This window comes from Misgurnus anguillicaudatus, chromosome 13 (assembly GCF_027580225.2).
Source record: "Misgurnus anguillicaudatus chromosome 13, ASM2758022v2, whole genome shotgun sequence".
NCBI classification, from domain to species: domain Eukaryota; kingdom Metazoa; phylum Chordata; class Actinopteri; order Cypriniformes; family Cobitidae; genus Misgurnus; species Misgurnus anguillicaudatus.
This window is the reverse complement of record NC_073349.2, coordinates 17428840-17450956: the sequence shown is the minus strand read 5'-3', so window position 1 is coordinate 17450956 and position 22117 is coordinate 17428840. Positions and strand designations below refer to the sequence as shown.

Here is a 22117-nt window from a genome sequence, read left to right as displayed (position 1 = left end):
TTTTTAAATTGAATTAATTAAACTGAAAAGTAACTTGCATTACTTTTTAAAAAAAGTAACTCAAATATTAATTTGTACATTTATAAAGTAATGCGTTACTTTACTCGTTAACTTAGAAAAGTAATATTATTACGCAATGCACATTACTTGTAATGCGTTACCCCCAACACTGTTTATAAGTACTTATAAAGCACAAATTAATGCATGACCATATTCTTCATCCCTTAATCCAACCCAGTAACTACAGCAACTACCTTGCTAAGTATTAATAAGCAGTAAATTAGGAGTTTATTGAGGCAAAATACGTAGTTAATAGTGAATGTGTTCCCCATACTGAAGTTTTATCAAAATATTTATACGCAAGTTAAATCATAATTTACAATTATATTATTTTTAATATTTATAATATATTTAATGTATATTCATTATTTTTAAATTTAGACAGGAAATTGTACTTCACACTTAAACTACCTATTAATATGTGTATACGTATTACAAGTACAACAGTTCACATCAAACACCTGAAAACAGCTTTATTTCATTTACAGTAGTGTTGTGTTTTTATACAGCACTGTATTGCTCCATTTGACATTAGTGCAAATTTGTTCTTAAATACAGCTAAACATAACCAGCACAATATAAATAAAGGACACATTCAACAACATTACCATAAAAAAAACTAAAGCCACAGTTACGCAAACATTGCACAAAGTCTGAGAGATATTTGGTTATATACATGATATTTTTTACAGCGGGGTGAATGGTCGACCTGTGTTTTATGTATATAGTCATCAAAGTGCAAGACTCACTACCATTACAAAATGTGAACACCCTGGACATCAACACATACACTGACCTCAAATGAGATTCTTTAAATCAAGTCCTTAAAACAAGGAAAACAAATCATAACTTCTCAGAAGTTTTGAAATCATATAATGCTATGCTACAAGTGAAATGGCAGTGACTAATCTCCTATTGTTTTGGGGTAAACCATGCTATCATTAAAATCTACCTTTAGTCTTGAGGTAAAAAGATGCATTGGTAGTTGCTGTTACCAATGACATCACAACACAAACGGATGGCAAATAAGCAATGTTTAGAAAATGCATATACAATGTTATGCATTTATGGAAAAAAAATCCAAAACCTCAATTTGATCTAACAAGCAATAAACTGATGAACAAGTATATAAGAGCTTGATATTAAACTCTTAGGACATCCATATACTAATCAAAATTAGTTTCAAAAACACGAGATGTGTGAAAGTGCAGATTTTTATGTCACAGTTAGTTATAGTTTAAATAGTATGGCTATATGTACTATAAGTACAATGACATTTCACCTGGTTAGTGGTATATGTGTGTTAATTTGTATGTTTATACACATAAAGCTCAACTCGTAAAGGCCTTTTCATTTTTTAACACAACTGTAGAACACTAAAATACCTGATTCACTTTCTAAAATCACATTTCATACCGATCTTCATAACACCAGTGCTTCTCTAATATACTAAGCATCTCCAAAAAAAAACAACAGTAACGTTATATCTTCCCTCTGTAAAGACAGAGGTGGTCCTTCAAACATTTCTGAGTGTATCATACATTATTATAGATAAATAAATACGAAAATACATAAAATATATATTATTGTCAACATGATTTGATCACACTTATGTGTACATAGCGCCCAGCCACCGTTTTGCCAACTTTTTTACAGCTCTTCTATTACATGTCCATGCGATTCTATCGTAAGACAGGGCAGCATTGCGCGTTACTGCCACCTAGTGTGGCACAGCAGCACTACTACAATATTTTGTCTGCCAAAACACAATTTATGTAAACATGCGCAGCAGATCCTGTCAATAGCTACATTCCTAAAGTAGATTTTTTTGTGTATATATATATATATATTAATATTTAAAAAATCATAAACATAAATCAATTTAGTTACATCATACACAAAGTGACCGCAAAATGGCAGAGCAATATTATTTTGCACTTTCAAGCACTAGGTTTTCTCAAGGGTGAGGGATGTTGAGGTTTAAAGTGTGTGAGAGTGTGTTTTCCCCCGATATCTATCCTCATGATCTGTGGAATGCCGTCATGTTCCTCCAGGCAGAGGGAGGGCGCTGTGCCCCGTGAAACACTCCTCGTCGTTCGGTTTTCACACCGAACAGTTGCGCCTCTTGGCCACGCAAGGCAGGCCGCTAGAGCTAAGCCGGGTCTTTACCCTATGTCAAAGACTTGTGGAGGAGACGGAAAGCGTGGGAGAGGACGGCGGAGGAAAATTGAGCAGCTCCAGGACGGCGACTCCCACGCTGCTACGCCGTGTGAACATGCATGAGGCTGCCACCCACTTGTTGCTACGGGGGTTGTACTTCTCTATGGAATTGAGACTGGAGCTGCCATCATTGCCTCCAACGGCGTACAACCAGCCATCCATGGCAACCAGGTCATGAGTACTCCTGAAGATCAAGGAAATGAAAATGCATTGAAGACTGGACCATGTTTTGTAAGTTTGACACAATATCACTGCAATAGGTGATAGCAATATCAAGTTCAATGGTAAATTAAAAAAATAACACACATTTTAAATGAAATAAATAAATACATTTGTAATAGAAATGTACAAATGAGATATAAAAGTGCTGGTTTTCAGCTATCAGGCACAGATCCAATGTTTTGACACACAGTGGTGCCGCCAATGCTGTAGAAATCATTACGCTTTCATTTCAGTATCGACTTGTTACTGATATACTGTCATTTTGACATCCCTATTTGTAAAACTGCTATGTACTGACTCATAATTTACCCACATATCATGAAAGCTATCAAACCTGCGTATGTTCATAGGGGCCACTCCCTCCCAGGTGTTGGTTTTTGGATTGTATCTTTCCACAGAATTTAGGCAGCTGGTGCCATCATTGCCCCCGGCCACATAAAGCATGCCCTCCAATACTGCCACACCCGCACTGCTTCTCCGGCTCAACATGTTGGCAATGGCAGTCCACGCATTACTCTAGAAAGAGAAGTTGAGGTAATTATTACCTTAGTCAATTGCTTTGTGATAAAACTTGCCAAATATGCCATGGAAACACTTTTAACACTGACGGTAAAGTATCGCCTACCTGCGGGTCATACTTTTCTACAGTGGCTAAGTGCGAAGAGCTGTCGTACCCACCGACCGCATATAGACTGCCATCTGAAAGAACAAACACAGAGTAAGGGGGGGTTCACAAAAGCAGTTTTGGTTCGCACCCGGGCCGATTGACGGCAGAGTTCGGTTCGCTTGGATGATGTGAACTCGAGTGCACACCCACAAACCGCACCGAGTCCGAGGCGGTTTACATTTTGTGTATAAAACCGTGCAGAAAACGTGACCGTGTCGCTTTCCTCCTTCTTTCCAATGCACTTGGGGGATGCGCTCCGATTGCGTGCCGTTGCTAAGCAACATTGAGCCGCACTCCCTATAGATTCAGTAATGTGTCTTCATACATTGTTTCTTTTATTGGTGTCAAAATTGGCAGTTTGTTCGTTCTGTGCATCCCTGTACAGCTATGATCAGCTGTTCCTTCATAATATGGAATGATCTAATGTTTACATCACCCAATGTTGATACGTAAAGAGTGAAGCTGATTGGTTGGTTCTTGTTACATGACCTGGCTGCGGTGTGGAGGCGGCATTCTGAAAAAAAAAAAATTAGCTGCGTAGGCATGCCTGAAAAACAGAGCGATGCACTGCGTACTTTGCGCTCTCCATTTAAGCACGCTTGCCATGCATCTACATTAAAAATAACGTATTTGCACATTGTATTTGTGCTCATTTACACTTATGACAAGCGGAAGTGACGCGCTAAGTATCTTTCTGTTCATTTCTGCTAAAGTGGCTTGCATCCACAAACTTCGGCAGACAGTCCACTTACTTTGGTAAAATACTGTATTGATTCTTTGATAGCAAAACTAATTACCAAAACTACTTTTTTGGTGCGATGTTATTTATAGCCGATGCCTAACAACATCGGTGCAGGGCTGCACCTTGATGTGTACTGTGAATCAGAGCCAAATAATATAATGTGAAAAGAGACCAGCGGGCAAAGAGGGAATAATCGAACTTCGATTCGGACCAGGCAATCAAAGCTTCTACGAAATCACCCTTAATCACATTCAGGGTCACAGATTATATAATCTTATACATATAATGAAAATTTGACTTTTTCCATGTTTAAGTGCTATAATTGGGTCCCCAGTGCTTCTATCAACCTAGAAAATGTGCAAAAGATCAACCCAGTAACTTAGTTTTGGTAAACCATTCTCTGCAAGCTTGTGAAAAAATTCAAATTTGGCTTCCCTTGTGATGTCAGAAGGGGATAAATACCGCCCCTTAATCTGCACCAGATCCAACCACAGCACTGCCATTTAGTGCAGAGATCAGCTCATTTGCACATTTTTGCACACCTACAAAGTGGCAATTTTATCATGCTATAATAAATTATCTATATGGTATTTTGAGCTAAAATTTCACAAAAGAACTCTGAAGACACCAAAGATTTATTTGACATCTTTCAAAGTCTTGTGAAATGTACCATTTAAAGTAAACACAAAGGACATTCACCAGTTACAACTACTGTGTTTTGTAGTTTGTTGCTTGTATTACAGGGCAAACAGAAACATGTACCGGATAACTAACCTAGTGTGGCCACTCTGACATATCGTCGCCTGGTGCTCATGGCAGCGATGGAGGTCCAGGTACTGGTCAAGGGGTCATACCTCTCTGCACTATAGACAAAATCAAAGAGAAAGCAAGAGACATAAAGTTAAAAAATAATGCACTGTTCCCCTATAAAAATCTTTATATTAGTGGTTCTCAAACTGGGGGCCGTGAGATGGTGCCAGGGGGCCCCCAGATTTAAGACTGCATTAATTTATCATACATTCTGTGTAATTAAACCTAAAAAAATATGGCTACTAACCAACAACACTGTATTGTTTAAATTAATATGTTTTGTTTATTTAAAATTTTAAGTTTAGTTTTATATCATAATATTTTTTTGGGGGGTGGACACGCAAAAATGCACCCAAAAATGAACATTTACTCATCCTCAAGTTATTACAAACCTGTATACATTTCTTTGTTTTGCTAAACACAAAGGAAGATATTTGTTATCAAGCAGGAAACAGAAGCCCCATTGACTTCCACAGTAGATAAGAAAAATACTATGGAAATCAATAGTGCCCCAAAAAAACCCGCTTTCCTTAGTGTTCAGCATAACAAAGAAATGTATTCAGGTTTGTAACAACTTCAGGGTGAGTAAATGACGACAGAATGTTAAATTCCCTTTAAGACATGAGCCTCTTTCACAGAGTGATTTCTGTAAATTACCATGAATTTACCAGAATAAATTTACAGTAAATAGCAAAATGTGTTGTTTACACACGCAATAACGTTCCGTCTTTTTACGAGTAAGACATCAGTATCAAAATGCTGGAGAGAAAGTGAAAGTTACCTGTGGCGCGCGACAAACTCAGTGTTATATTTTGTTGTTTTCACATTAGGCGACGTCAAACTGAACCTGCATCTTGAACAACAGTACTGTTTGCACATTAGGCTTCACAGAGAGTGTGCTAAGGACGTCGACAATTCGGATAGATGGTAAGCTGTTTTAAACAACTTTGTTGAAGAAATGCGGACGTTAACTTCAGGTGTGCTCGACTTTTGATCAGCGTGTGTGTGGAAACGTCATTGGTATCAAAATGGTATGATTGGCCCAAAGCTGTCAGCGCGGTCTAACGTCGTCCGTTCAAAATGCCAGTAATCTCTATTTTTTGTTTACACATAGCACTTACCGGTAAATTACTAGTAATCTTACAACCTCTCTTGGCAGCACCAATTTACCAGAAAGGTTCTGTTCACACATGACCTTTTAACTGCAATTTACCAGTAAATTACCCGTAAAAACTGTATATGTGAAAGGGACGTTGGATGCGTTCGCATCATGTTTTAAACACATTACTTTCTATTATATTATCTCTTTACTAGCTGCCAGTTACTTCCTGAAACAATGGTGTGAATTGTGGTTTACAGCTGTAATAAATCTCACGAGGTAAATTCACAAACATTCCCAAGAAATCTACTGTATCATCATTTGTGTTGTCAGTTCTACTGAAATCTATTATAAAAAGTTTCACTACGTACAAGGAATAATTTTACATGGTTATATCAACACATCATGAAATAAAAATACCTGTTCAGACAAGAAGCACCATCATATCCCCCTGCAGCATACAGCAGTCCATGCAGGACCGCCACACCTAAACAGCTTCTTCTCGTACCCATGGAGACCTCAGGCTGCCACGCATTGGTTACTGGATCATATGACTCTACAGTGGCCAAATCAGAAGTGCCATCATACCTGAATTAAGAAGAGTTGAGGTAAAGTTTGATTTCAATCTTTGACATGACCTAACTCAAGTCATGAAAATCTGACTTTTTTATGTTTAAGTGCTTTAATTGGGTCCCCGGTGCTTCTATCTACCTGAAAATTTAAAAAAAGAACAACCCAGTAACTTAGTTTTGGTAAACCATTCTCTGCAAGCATGTGAAAAGTCATTAAATTTGGCTCCCCTTGTGATGTCAGAAGGGGATAATACCGCCCCTTAATCTGCACTCTCCAACCACATTTTTGCTCACACCTACAAAGTGGCAATTGTAACATGCTATAAAAAATTATCTGAAATTATATCATATTTTGAGCTAGAACTTCACATATGTACTCTGGGGACACCAAATATTTATTTGGACATTTTAAAAAAGTCTTGTGAAATGTCCCCTTTAAAGATTTCAAGGTTATATTTTTTACAGAATGTTTTTTACATTATATAGGATGATTTTATGTATGTATATATATATATATATATATATATATACACAACCTTAGTGTAAAGTGTTACCCTTTTAGCTAAAAAAAGAAAGTCAACACTCTTAAAAACTCCACCAATGATGATTCAGACACCACATACCCGCCCACAGCATAAAGCTTATTTCCAATAGCCGCCACTCCGACACGTGCCCGCCGTGTTGACATGGACGCCACCATGTGCCAGCGGTCAGTCCTGGTGTCATATGCCTCACAGTCTCCATGAATAGCAAAAAGACTCCCCCCACCTGTGACATGCACATGAACTGTTTAAAACAACATTTACTACCACATCCTTAGCTTACACACGTCTAACCACGATTTACAGACCTACGGCGAAGAGAACCGGGCTGGCGCCCTCGCAGCGGCGTGGCCGGGTGCGGCTGTTGCTGAGCACGCCTCTCTGCTCGGGCATCAGGTGATACTTGAGCGCTTCGATCAGCAGGTCCTTGCACTCCGAATGGTGACGCACGAGCAGCTCCGTATCCACGTTGCTCATCAGGAAGTCTCGTGTCAGCAGGGGCAGCCGCACACATTTCATCAGCTGGGGAAGGGAATATGAGTCACTACAAAGTCTCAGAGACGTAATTCTCAATAAGCGTTAATACTTTGATCTTAAGCTGATGGATTCACCCGGGGCACGTGTTGCCTCCGTCCATCGGTGTCGTGCTTGACCCAGCTCAGCACGGCTCTGTAGACTTCCTCTTCGGATGGGACGTTCAGATTATCGCTAGAGATGAGATCCAACACCTACAGGAGAATCAGACAGAATTATAACTGCAAGAAACCAACAACCGCAGCACTTTTTGCAAATCCACCTATCTGCAACATCATCTACTGCTGAATGTTTGTTTAAGTAGGGCACAGTTGACATGGAAATAAGCGTTTCTCATGTCTTCAGGCTTAAATATGGTGCCACCAGCCTACAACAGCTGTTGAGGGCGAGAGAGAGAGAGAGAGCTAATGGTTCTCTCTAATCTGCATTTAAACAGCAGGCAGATATCATAAAACCAAATGACCTCAGTCACAACCAGCAGTCTGTATATACCCAAAATTCTAAGAGGGGTTTCTAAAATTGAAATTGTTGTCAATGCATATTGCAAAGGATGACTGACACGTACTGAAGAAACCTCCCGTGACACTAAGTGACACACGGTGCTGATGCTGAGCATTTATTTCACTGTCACTGCAATGAGCTCTGACATTTTAGCTTTGATGGGTTGATGATGATGCCGCTTTTACTTGAAGGTAGTGAGGGGGTGGTTTAAAAACCAAGCTGTGTCCAGCTTTACTGAAGTGAAGGTCAGGTACTTTTCTTCACTTTTCTCCTGCTACGGTGATGAAAGGATCAAGGTCTCAGCTGAGACACAAAGAGCAGGAGAGGCCGGATGATTTGTTTTTAAATACTCAAGGCCAATGTGACAGGAAGTGGTGTAAGTAACCTATATATAATTAGATATCCGTAGCCAAAAGGGATTGTTATGGTTCGGCTTCCCTTGCACCTATGTGTCACTGAACTGGCAGAATGTATGGCCCATTTTACTATAAATTGAATAGATCTATTATTAAACAAGTTGAATAAACTAGTGAGTGTGTAAAGTTTTAAAGGGATAGTTCACTGGGATAGTTGGGTGAACTATTACATTTCTTAAGATGCTATAGTGAAATTAAGCTGTTGTTAATGAAGCTGTAAAAATTCCTACAACAGTCAACATTTGGCTTTAGAGTGTATTGTCTTCAAATCTCATTGACGTCAATGCTGCCATAATTATTTTGCCAGCTACACCAAAACTTTAATGATGCATTTATGGTGACTTCTTTGTTTTTTGGAGCTTGACCCACCCAGTCACCATACAATATCTGGAAAAGAGCTTATCTTAATTTCTCTTTTCCACAGAAACATAAAAGTCATATGGTTTGTGAACTGCTACGAGGGTAAAAGCACATGACAACCAAACTAAACTCGTCAGCATTTTTAAAAAGTTGCTAACCTTCTTTAAAGGTGCAGTGTGTAACTTTTAGAAGGATCTAAAGACAGAAATGCAATATAATTAACATAACTATATTATCAGTGGTGTATAAAGACCTTACATAATGAACTGATGTTTTTATTATTTTAGAATGAGCCGTTTTTATCTACATACACTGTGGGTCCCCTTACATGGAAGTCCCCATTTTGTGCTGCCATGTTTCTACAGCAGCCCTAAACTGACAAACTGCTGTATAGAGCGCATTTCTGAACAACTATATGTTTGTCCTTTGGCGGCTGCTGTGGCTTCTCTATGCGTTTCGGTGGGTGGTGGACTGGGCCGTTGGTTGCAATTCGCAATCTCGCTGCTGGATGCCGCTGAAGTCTACAGACTGCACCTTTAAATATATAAACATACAAAATATCAAATGAAAGAAAAGAACCTCTGCTTTCAAACAACAAAAACTTTTCTTCATTCGTTCTCTTTTTATCCCCTCTCAAATATGGTTAGGTTTATTTAAAAATACCAAATTTTGAGCACCGTTTTTGCATTTTTGTAAAGGACATCTATTAAGAGATTAGATTCAGTGCGATGATCAAAACACACATAGTTTTTACTGTTTTTTAACCGTGGATGGTTCAGTGTTTAAAAAGTTGTGTAAGAACAGCACCTAGTTGATAATAGCAGAAATATGTATTGCCGTAAAAACTCATCATTGGCAGGGACGCATTTTCTCTTAAAGGTGCAGTGTGTAAATTTTAGCGCCATCTTGTGGTGAGGTTGTGAAAAGCAACCAACGGCTCAGTCCACTGCTCACCCCTCGCTTTTGAAACGCATGGAGAGGCTGCTGTAGCCACCACCGGACAAACAGGTCATCGTCGGAGACAACTTAGTAAAACAGTTTGTCCATTAAGGGCTTCTGTAGAAACATGGCAGCCCAAAATGGCGACTTCCATGTGGGGGGACCCTCGGTGTATGTAGATAAAAACATCTCATTATAAGGTAATAAACACATAACGGTTCATTATGTAAGGTCATTATACACCCCTGATAATGTAGTTTTGTAGATCCTTCTAAAAATTACACACTGCACCTTTAATTGACGAGATAACTCACTGACCTGTTTCAGGGGCAATAGCATAAACTCCTCAGTCTTGGAAACCTCTACGAAGTGCTGCAGGACGTACTTATGGGCCGACTTGAGCAGGTCGCTGCAGGAGTGAGTGTCTGCGAAGCCGCGGATGCCCAGGCAGTTGGAGGGGTCCAGCTGGCTGAGGAGAAATTTGCAGCAGGCATCTCTCACTCCATTGAGCTGCAGAAGACTTGCTGCCGGCAACAGAGTCTGCTCGGGGTGAAAACAAGACAGTGGACATGATGAAATAAAGATGGAGAAAGGTAGAAAGCGTGTCAATGTAATTATCAATTATAGAAAACTAGCATTTTGTTATTGAGAAATGAATTTGAACTTGTTTTCTCTGCAGTATTCAAGATTAGAAAACACTGTCTTTTTTGCTATTAGGACCATGTTTTCCCCATTTCAATTTTCAGTAAATAAATGTGAATAAAAACATTATTTTTATTAGGGACTTGGCAGAAATGTTGTCAAAGTTGGCAGAATAAAACAAAAAGGATAATTTTACTTAAATACATAACTATAAATAGTAAATTTAGAAAATAATGTTGAAGTGGTCTTTATTTTTTTCCGTGGCTGTATATGTGTGTATTGACGACGAGCCCTTGAATTTTTCCGAAAAAAATGCACACCCAATTTGGTAATGCATCATAATGCGAAGCGGAGTGCCGTTACACCTCAGGTGTGCATTATTTTCAAGTAATTCAAAGGACTGGATTAAATTATTCTGCTTATACCACGGTTACCACAGACATTGCTCTGGTGATTATTTTAAGACATTTGAAAGATCAGGTGCGCGTTTATTGAAAAATAATGCTTACCCGTGGAACATTTCTCAACCAATTAGAATAAAGCATTCAACAGGCCTGTGGTATCCACTTTATTTTTGACGTAAATGTGTGTGCCGCCACATTTGTGTAAGACTTCCAGTGAGCCACTTCAGCTAATGGTAGTCTATTGCGAAGGACACAAGTGTGCCGTTTTTACTGTTTTTGTAATTTTTGTAATGTTTATTATGAAATCCAGGAAATCCGGCATCATTTGTGTAGTTAGTGTTGCCATAATAGCTAATACAAACACAGTAAATCATGGGTGTATGTGGCACACATAATGTAATTACACAACCATCCAGTAAAACATTTCATAGAAACTGCCAGTGAACAATAAATACAACAATTGTAGAGCTGCCTAACGATTAATCACGACTAATCATTTGCAGACGCAAACGTTTTTGAGTGTTATCTGTATAATAATTATGTATATATAAATGCACACATATGCATGTATATATTTAAGAAATATTTGCATGTGTATAATTTATATCATATATAAATATTTATTAAATCAATGTATTTTCCCTTAAAATTATACATACACGTGTGTTCATATTTATATATACATAATATTTGTTAATGTACTGTGTTTAATAATTATGTAAACAAAAACTTTTATTCTGCAAACGAATAGTTGTGACTTATCATTAGGCAGCCCTAAACAATTGTACAAAAACAACTAATATTATGCTGATAAAATTATGCTGATTTGGCTGGTTTATTTATTCTGATATATAGGCTATATCATTATAAAAATGCAGTTACAGTACATAATATATACGACATAAACTGCTTATTAGTTGCGTGTTCCTTATGTTATGTTTTAAATAAAAAGCAAATCATTTTAAAATAAGCAAATAATTTCATAAGCACATGTCTCCATCTAGTGCGTAAGAAGCGATGTAATAATATTTTCATAAAACGAAAAACAATACTCAATACATGTAATAGTTTAATATGTTTATTATGGTTTGTTCAAATAACTTACAATGTGTTGAATGAGAAAGATGAAGTCAATAAAAAATTACAGTTTAAAAGACTCACACCAGAGGGACAGTTGTGACATTTTAAACCATCGCCTAAAAGGTTAAAAACACAAAGACTTGGTCTATTCCATATACAAACAGTCGATACAAACAGTTTTCCATTGTAAAGGTATGCCTCTGTGCTCTTACAGTTGAACATTGAAGACCCGTCACCCGAGCAACAACACGAAATGACTGAATATCTCTTCATATGATATCAGGCCACTACTTAATTTCATCCTCAGACTGGTTCATACATGGCAGGTGTGGTAAATATTTATCATAACGGTATAAATCATGTTTAATGCGTGCTCCCACGACACTGTTTTCTACCGGCTGGCTATTGAAACGGACGTCTCACACAAAGAAGGGAAATACGTTACATCTCTTACTTCCGCGTTCGAAAATAAGGTGGATAAACCTAAACAATCAGTATGTTTAAAAAAACAGTAAATGTGATGTACCTGCACATTTCCTTCCCCTACCACGATCTCGGCAGTGTAGGCATACTGCACCAGCTGCTCCAGGGCCTGAGGGTCAATGTCATGCAGGGTCACATGGGTCTGATGGCTCTCTGACATTTCATCTGCACAGAACATTTTTCAGGTAAGCAAGTGGTTCTGGGTTTACCAGTACTTTACACACAGTGATTTAATTCCTAGAGGCTGTGAAGTGGCTGTACTTGTCTTATAAACTGGCAGCAGTGCATAAGAAAGGACTCAAAAAAAAAGTCTGCATGTCGTCACTGCAAATGACTGTATATTGATTTATGCAAAGACTTGCAACCACTAAAAAAAAATAAAGAGACTTCGAACTCACTTTCAGTTTTAATCTGTAAAGTAATACACATAGAAATAAATTCCCGGATCACTTCAATTAGATTTTGCACTTAAGTGATCACTTAAACACATTTTGTCCTGTCTGCCTGCAGTAAAACATCAGATTTTTGCTCCCACGTAGTTTTATAAAGAGATTATCAATTTTTTGCTTTGAATATGCTGGTCCAAAAGGATTCATCTACAGACTTTCAAAGCGAAAGTGTTTTTCATCATGTTGGTAACAGACATTTCCCTATCATGACTCTTACTCGTGTCAATACAGATTAGTCCAGATGTGATGAAGATTATGCAACTCAGTTGACATAAACAATGTGTTTAATCGGTGTTAGTGTAGTGTATGGTAAGTTCAGAATAGTCATGGCTTTGAGCAGCCCACACTGTCCTGACACATACCATCACACTCTAGTCTCAGGTGAAGCGGGATTGATGAGCAATAGGAAAGACCAGGCACCTGCTGACCTGAGACCAGGACAGGGAAGAGAATAAAGCATGGAAACACAACAGGAGATGACAAAAGGCAGGAAGGAAAAGCTTGAACGGGAAGCTGAGGTAATGTACACATAGAAAACAAACATTGAGCTACACAATACACCTTAATGCTTGGGAATCAGTGAGAAACTGAAAAACAATACATCAATACGAAAGGTAAAATTTGCAATTTCTTATGGTGAAGTATTCAACTATTTGTAATTTAAATTTATAATAGCTGCAACACATCACTTTTATTGATAAAACCAACCCATGATAAATGCAACCTACTTGTAAACATAGCGTGGAAGTATGGACTGCAGGAGGCCAGCACCACTTTGTGCGCCTTGATCTCCTTGTTGGCCACATGGAGCACGATGTCGCAGAGCAGTCCGCGCTGACGCATGCGGTTCATGGACACAAAGGAGTCATGGTAGTGCCGCTTGGAGTTGTGCGAGATGCTGTGGCCATCTCGGTTCAGCAGTTGCATACCTCCCTCCATCATGCCGTTGCTCACTGAGGCCTGCTGATGCTTGGGCCTCGCTCTATGAAACTTCAGTCAGAAAAAAACACATCTGTCAGCAGTGTTTAAACAGGAACCACATTCTTAAAGAACTGAAACAAAGTTTTGTAGCTTTTAGTCACTGATGGTTAGCTTTGAGACCACACTTTTAAAAATAAATGACATAGAAGAACTATTTTTGGGCTAAATGGTATCATGAATGGTATCATGAAAAACCTTTATATCTTTAATATCTTTATCAAGAAAGAAATAGTTTTCTTAAGAAAATTTGACTGAATGGTTTATTTTTAAGAGTGTATATGCTAATGCATTCCTAAATGTTAGCTGTGTCTGAAATCGTCTACTTCCATACTACACAGTAGGTGAAAATCAGTAGGCGAGGGAAGTAGTATATGTACAAATTCATAGTATTCGAAAAACAGTAGGCAAAAAGTACCCAGATGACCTCCTACTTCTGGCAAGTTTTCGATGGACACTTTACTATCCCATGAGCCCCAGGGACAGCAGTCAACCAGTGGCGAAGAAGGAGAGGCGTTTTTATGGAAATGCCTCTCAATAAACAATGTCACCTTATATTCGAGTTCTTGACTATTACATGTCAATCAAACTGTGCACCCGCAAAAATGCGGGAGGTGGTGGCGTGGCACCAGAGGGGCAACCTTCTGATCTCTCCAATGAAGCCAATACGCAAGTGTTTTAAACAGCAATTCATCAAGTGGCCACTTGAGGCTGGCTCCAAAATTCTCAGAGACATCCATGTTAAAATGCCCATCTTTCGAGCAGAAAAAATATGTTTACAGTTTGGTACAAAAATAGTTTTTGTTCTATATAGCTAATTTTGTCCATGACAACTGTGAGAAGGGGGGATTTTTTTTGTTACTCATCCGTTTTAATTATATTAAGCCTTAAAGTCCTGCATTATTAAGGGTGTGGCCACTTGAGTGATGTTTGAACAGCCACTGCTGTCACTAGAGTCAAGCTAGGCGGGCGTGGTTTTATCAACCAGCCACCTCAGCTTTACCCACGTCCCACGTCTTTACCCATTTTCGGATATCCGCGAGTGATGCGCGATGACGCGCGGACAAGATGGCGACGGCAGGCACCACCTACTTTAAGCTTCAAAAACGATCTTCAGAATTCTATGGGTGACGTCATGTACAATACATTCATCTTTTTTAAAGTCTATGGTGGCGCCAAATACACATAAACAAGTGGACTGAAGCAACTTGATAAATTACTGTTAATAAAATATAAAAAGACTTATTAGACATTTTTTTCACAATAAGATGGACCGCCTAGACTAATTGTTATTAAATCCAGATGGACTTCCTAAAAAAAAACAGCATAGACCAGCATAATTCCCATTCTGGTTTGGTGCTGGTTTAGCTGGTGGTCATGACGATGTATGTCAGGTGATGTATCAACATGTTGAATGTTGTACGTCGTCCATAATTCGATGACTAGGTACTTCATCTTATTCAGTACGTACTGTCACAGTACGCAATTTTGGATGAAGGAGTTAACATTTATTAACATAAAATTGACACCCTTTAACCTTTTGAGGAATGGATAAAAAAATTGACCACTCATAGGTATATACAACAATTTTTGTCCAATCAAATGTTCTCTAAAATGCGATATGCTTTAGGGATGCATAGCGATTAATCGCAATTAGAGCCTGACCGATATATCGGCGGCCCGATATTATCGCCCGATATTAGGCATTTTCCAAACTATCGGTATCGGCATTCATAATGGCCGATAAATGAATATTTAAAAAAACAAAAACGGACAAAACGGCCTTTAACCATGTCATGAGTGTTGCTGTTGTATAGGTTGTCCACCAGAGGGCACTCTACAACCTTCCTGTTGGCAACACTCGTGTACAACGTGTCACATATCCTGCAACAATGCTGATCCAGCCAGAGTCGGGCAGAGAGAACAACGGTTAAGAGAGTTCATGGTGAGTTGGTCACGAGACAATAAAAGAAACAAGTTTCTTTTTAAAATGCATTATCATATTATTTTAGGTAAAACTCATAAATAACTACAAATAACTAATGTTAGGGAAATCTGTTAATGTTTTGTTGCGCGTTTCTGAAATAAAAAATCGGCCGATATATTGGAACATCGGATTTTAAAACCAACAAACATTTGTATCGGTATCGGCCTTCAAAATCCTTTATCAATCGGGCTCTAATCGCAATTAACCTATAGCAGAACATAAGTTTTTGTTTACATCATATATGTGTGTGAACTGTGTAGTGCTGTGTTCAAAATATCGATACGACGATACATCGTCATGGACGCCTGACGATGCGCGCATCGATACAGCATCTTCCGTATCGATTCGGATGCACTTTTTAAAGTAACGTGACCAATCGCGGCTGATGCGTGATCTATATGGAAAGGACGCACGCATGTGTCCTGCGGAGTACGTAGAGTTAAAGGTAGCGGGGTATACTTTCACTTTACGTGTCTGTCTCGCTGGCGCACGTGCCTGCGAGCCGCTCTCTCTCTCTCTCTCTCTCTCTCTCTCTCGCGTATTTAAAATCAATGAGTTCAGTATGAAAGCGAAGATATCTTAGCCTATACTTATTAGTCACTCTCTTATAAAACAGTACTAACGCATTAGTGAAGAAACACGACAAAAATTTGCATGTGAAAAGTGTACATCTAGAGAAGAGATACAGAGCTACTTCAAACTATAGCTGTCACATTAATAATCTGATTTCTATTAAATAGTATTAAGTCTGACTGCATGTTTACACATATATAAATAGATATAGAATAATAAAATGAGAGACAAATATAATGCCTAGAGTAAGACACTTTTTCTTTGTAAAACTGTTTAAAAAAAACACAACTTAAGTATTAACTCTGAGATTTTAAGAATTTCTATGAGTTACACCAAAAGCTAATAAATGAATGGCAAAAAGACAACTGTTACAACACTGCTTATTCAATGTACATTAAACAATAATAGTAGTGATGCACCGATGTATCAGTCGCAGATATTTATCGGCCGATTTTTGATGAATTTGAAACCATCGGCATATCGGCAATAGCACAAGAAAGGCAGATACCGATTGTTTATTAATTAACTGCATAAAGAAATCCATTATATGTAAAAAATGAGTTAATGTTGTTAATAAAATAAATGCTGAATAGCAAAAACCACCTTTGCAGGTTGTCATGCAGTCTTATTATATTTGTTTTAGCTTAATTTGTGCCTCTCTTACTTTGTTGGTCAGTTGAATGTTAATTAGATTCAATCCATGTTCAGTAAAAATAATTTGATGCAGAAATAAACTAGCTAATAGACCAACTGTATAGTATTGTATACAAGTGTTTAATATCGGTATCGGCATCGGAATCGGCCAGAAGTTGTCTGTTTAAATCGGTATCGGTATCGGCCCAAAAAAATCCTATCGGTGCATCCCTAAATAATAGTAATAATGTTACTTAATTCTGAACAATGTAATAGTCTTGTATCGTGATGCGCATCGTATCGGGGCCCTTGTATCGGGATACGTATCGAATCGGGAAACTGTTGGCGATACACAGCCCTAGAACTGTGTATAATTACTTTTTATAGATAAATGCACACACATGCATGTATATATTAAAGAAATGTTTACATGTGTATAAGCATTTTTATATGTATGTATAATTTATAATTATATATAAATACTTAATATATAAAAAAAATTCTTAAAAGTATACATGCATGTGTGCATATTTATATATACATAACACAGTTCACACACACACACACACACACACATACATATATATAACAAAAACTTTTATTGTGCTATAGATTAATCACAATTAATCGTTACGTATCCCTAATCCTATATTCTTCTGAAGGTTAAAAAGGACTGACTAATAATAAAAGTTTTAATATGTAAAAAACTGCTCAATTTCATTGAATCTTTGAATACTTACACAGTAAGACTAATAAAATGTTATCAATTGCACAAACTGAGACATTACTGTTGTGAATCCCTTGCTTATTTACTTGTTTATGTTTTACTATTGCCTTTCATACAACATATTGGAGGCCGCCAGTTAGACAGACCGGCATTTTAAACAAACAGACGAACGCTAGGGGATCATAACAGGGAAAGTACGTCAGACCGAAGCTCTCAAGCATTAAATATGAAAAACAACACTTCACAAATTAATACATTTTCACTCATTTCAAGGCTTATCGCTACGTAGGGCTTTCTACTTAAAAGTCAATGGCCTTTCTGACTGGCCTGAGGGCTGAAATGCTTTTTAATTTTGATCTCTCTCATTCATACAGGCTGGCAAATAGACCAACTCATTGCACAGATTTATTACAAGAGTGAAACTGTGTTCCAGCTGAAGGATCCTATGGTATGACTGGAACCAGGCCTGTGAGAACCAGCTGTACACAATGATTCCTCCATCAAGAGCATCACTATAGAAACCACAGTGCCCACGGTAACATGTGTGCTCATATCTGTCATACAATTTGTGTGGGAAAATTGGATCGGGTTATGAGAGACATTTTAAAGGCGGGCGATAAATAGCAATCCGTTTCACGGATAATCAAGGTCCAAAATAAGTGTTGCTGTGAATACTGTTTAAACAAACAAATAAAACATTGCACAATGGAATGGTTTTGTAAATAAATTGATTATAAAGTGTTGTTTAAGCTAAAAATACTCCCCGCAGCTGTACAGCAGTACTCATGTTACTCCACAAAACAGACAACAGGTGAAAGACCGCAGAAAGCCCATAGAGTAATGGGCTCAGTATTGCAGCCAGAAGCCATGTGGCTGCCCACAAAATGGCAACAGGGTTTCGGATGTATAAATCTTTTAGTTATACAAAGCAAACATGGGGTCTGAAACCTGAGGTTACTAATTAATTGTTTAAAACGTGCAGAAGAGATGAAACTGTTACACACAGTTATTTGTAGTTTGGTAAACCCTCCGGTTAAGTTGCCTCTGTCTAAAAAACAAGCTGAGATGTTCAGCATTGCTGAAAAGTTATACAGTATGTTACAAGTTAGCTTGGCTTAGGAGATGCTTAACAAAAAAAAAGTATAACCAAAAAATAGAGGGTATGCACATGACGTCACCTTCGGCGAGAATGACTGCGGTTATGCCCACTGAGTGGCAAAAGACAGAGCGGCTGCATTTGTGTACAGTGTGAAATCAGCGAAAACACAGTGAAAACGTGTCTAAATGGAAAACATCTGTTGTGCGATAGACTGTACTAACAGATTAACAAGAATTCGGAGCTATCGTTTTACAGACTGCCAAAAAACACCGAAAGGAGAAGTAAATTGATCGTTCATGCCAACGTCCACAGACCACAGGTGGCTTGACAAGTTGCTAGGGTCACTATCAATATTTTACATTCTACTTAAAAGTATTTTTTTTTACATTCTACTTAAAAGTATTTTTTTCAAGTATTTGTATTGTATCAGTGTTTTTCTTTGGAAAACATACATTCCAAAGCATATTATCATCATTTTTACTCTATTACATTTCATAAACACAAGTTTTTGTTTTACATTTAATATTTACATTAACATACTCTTACTCAAGTAAAAGTACACAATTTTAATGTAATTAGGTAATAAATAAATGTAAATATGCAATATTAAAGAATACACAGTATGATTCTATGCTTTAGAATGTAGTGAAGTAAACTTTTTCCCTAATAAAGCACAGATGCTTGGAAAATGTAACTAATGTAACTAAGTATTGTCCACCTCTACTATCAAGTCCAACTAAATTCAATTTAACCTGATAATAGTCAGTTTTACTGGCAATTTCGCAGCAGCCGCTATGAAAACCAGCCATTTTGTTGAACGTTTGCCACTCAACAGGGCGAGTTCCGGCGTGGTCACGTGGAAATGTGACGTCAATGCATACCCTCTATTACTATTATAACCAAGGTTTTAACTGTTATTAACTATTATTGTGTAGTAGTGTATAATGTTACTGTAGCTCAGTATTTACTTATTGCGCACTGGAAAGGTTATGGGTTTGAATCCTAGTGATTACATACACTAATAAAATGTATACCTTGGGTTGTAACGCTTTGGATAAAATAGTCTGCCAAATGCATAAATGTAAATGTATGTGTTATTACTATAGTTCATGTTCAGGTGAGCTTTCATTACGCTATATGTGAAGACCAGGGCTCCAGACTGCCCCCAAATGGTGGCATTTTATGACGGCATTTCTGTGCCAAAAAGAACGAGCGCATCACTGATACCCGCGCGCGTGCAAAAGTGTTATCGCAAGAGCATAACAGATCTGCAAGCGAGGAAACAAAAGATTGCGAGCTCCTTTTAAACCCTCACGCGCGCATGCCATCTCATATGCTCGTAATTTAAGCCCTAGCGCGCGGAGATGTGTCTTACAGCAATGCCACCAAAATTTGAGAGTGTGCCACTGAATTTTACATCCAGTCGCACATGTGCGACCAGTAAATTTGACCTTTTTTTTTCTGAAGTGACACTGAATTTGAAACAGCACATTGTACTTTCTGCATCTATCATCTAAGTATTTATTAGGAAATTTGTAGAAAGGTGATTATTTGGTTAGCATGCTGATTTACGGTGTGTGCCCCTACATTTTTTGGTTGCGCCCCTAAAATTTTCAGTTGGGGGCCACTGTGCTCCTAGTGAAAAGTTAGTCTGGAGCCCTGATCAAAATGTTGTGACTTACAGGACCCCTTGCTAAACATTTAACATATAAACTTACACATAGCTAACCTACTGAATGGTCTAACTATACTGTAATATACCTTACATAAATACTTTACATAAACTTTAAACTTAGAGTATAACTAAATCGAACTATGCATTGGGATTACATATGCAAAACATCTGCAAAAATAAAATAATAATAAAATGTGATACTTGTGACAGTAAAAGAGATCAAAACAACAGAAACACTAAAAGCGTGTTACAGCAATTTCAAGGTCCCTTAATATTGTAAGTGACTATACAGTAATAATAATAATGGCATTTTGGGCAAAAAAACATTATTGCCTTTAGAAGTATACTATTCAAAAATCTGACAGAAAATATAGAGAAATGCTTTTCCTTCCCTATCTTTACTGTACAGTTAAATACAATCCCTACAAACAGCTCCAGTATCATTAAATCTGACTCAGCACACTGTGTGCCATCCAGAGCATCTTTACAACCCCTCCTCTCGTTATCCATATAAATTATCCAGCACATTAACAGCAAATATAACCTGCATTACCTGAACTGATGGACTGTAGTCGTGTCTCTCTACAGTTTCCTTTAGTGATATTTTGGTCCTACAATGCAGCGGTCCAGGATATCAGCGCATTTAAAACATGCATAACGCCTCAGTTATGGGGGGTTTGTGTGTTGACGTAAATGAAAGCCGCATGAGGGCTGCACGCTGACGTCACAATTTAAGGTCGCCCAGTTTTTTGCGATCCAAATCAATTTTCTCTTAAACAAAGCGTCATTAAAATTGCTTAAATTAAACAGAAATACACAAGGTATCGTAGGATATTATTATAGTACTGTTATTGCAATGTTTGAAAGCTACCTTAAAAACGATTAAATCGCCTCACCTTAAAAACTGTTCATTGTGTATGTCAGGAAATCTGTCTGCTGTTTCGAGCGCAACAAAAACCACACTTGAAGTTATATATAAGGAACTAAAATCATGAGGTTCAGCCTTAAATTGTCAGTATTATGTGCAGTATCAATCACATATTATTGAACTAAGCTTTTAATTGCAATATCACATTACAATTAATGTAATCACTTACATATGGTATAATAAATTCGTAAAGGGATCAGCTACATTGACAGCTGACACGTGATCTGTTAAATGCTTTATTAAAACTACAACATCAAACACGAATGATTGATTAATGCTGTTCTAACTGAAACTTTCAGATACATACTGTCTGAACAAAGAGCACATTGCGATAAAGCAATTTCATAACACTGCAGCTTGGAAAAAAGCAAGCATCTGTATGCATAACGTACATTTTCATAAAGCCAGAAACATAAGCATATGCAAATAAAAGTCGCCTTTATTGTCATCTGAAATGTTTTGGTTTGCATGAGATCAAACTGACCTGTCGTCGTCTGTGTCTGCTTGACAAGACTCGCTTCTTTCTGTGTGAAGCTCTCTCCAGTTTTGTCTGTTTGTGATTAATTTTGATTGATGTGGGGGTTTATTCTGTCGCGTTTGGTGGGTTGACATGCTACATCACATGTCGCATCAAAACAGACGTCTGTCTCGCCGCACACATCGGCGTTTCATATCTTTTAATATGCTGTTGAGCATGTAACGCCTGACACAAATGCTCGTGCCTTTTGTCGTGACACTTTTAAGTGAAGATCGACAGTACCAACAAAGTTGCAAT

At 37.8% G+C, this 22117-nt stretch overlaps 1 protein-coding gene and 1 long non-coding RNA gene across 5 annotated transcripts; one reads left to right on the top strand and one right to left on the bottom strand.

Moving 5' to 3' along the window:
* Positions 1-507: 507 nt before the first annotated feature.
* klhl17 (kelch-like family member 17) lies at positions 508-22053 on the bottom strand. Of its 4 annotated transcripts, none has more exons than XM_055188731.2 (13): positions 21827-22053; positions 13471-13732; positions 13105-13170; positions 12337-12458; positions 10003-10224; positions 7546-7662; positions 7243-7456; positions 7016-7160; positions 6241-6408; positions 4686-4774; positions 3128-3201; positions 2837-3018; positions 508-2464 (listed from the first exon to the last, which is right to left on the bottom strand). In XM_055188731.2, the coding sequence occupies exons 2-13, from the start codon at positions 13682-13684 to the stop codon at positions 2236-2238; spliced, it is 1842 nt and encodes a 613-aa protein (XP_055044706.1). In that variant the 5' UTR covers positions 13685-13732; positions 21827-22053; the 3' UTR covers positions 508-2235. The 4 variants fall into 4 exon arrangements, with proteins under 4 accessions (XP_055044706.1, XP_055044707.1, XP_055044709.1 ...); XM_055188732.2 differs by lacking the exon at positions 21827-22053 and adding an exon at positions 20968-21114; XM_055188734.2 differs by lacking the exon at positions 13105-13170.
* On the top strand, positions 5337-13457 carry LOC129431041 (uncharacterized). Its single transcript, XR_008639704.2, has 6 exons — positions 5337-5648; positions 6036-6099; positions 6278-6428; positions 10012-10277; positions 12372-12478; positions 13118-13457. It is a non-coding gene; the product is annotated as an uncharacterized lncRNA (long non-coding RNA).
* Positions 22054-22117: the final 64 nt, after the last annotated feature.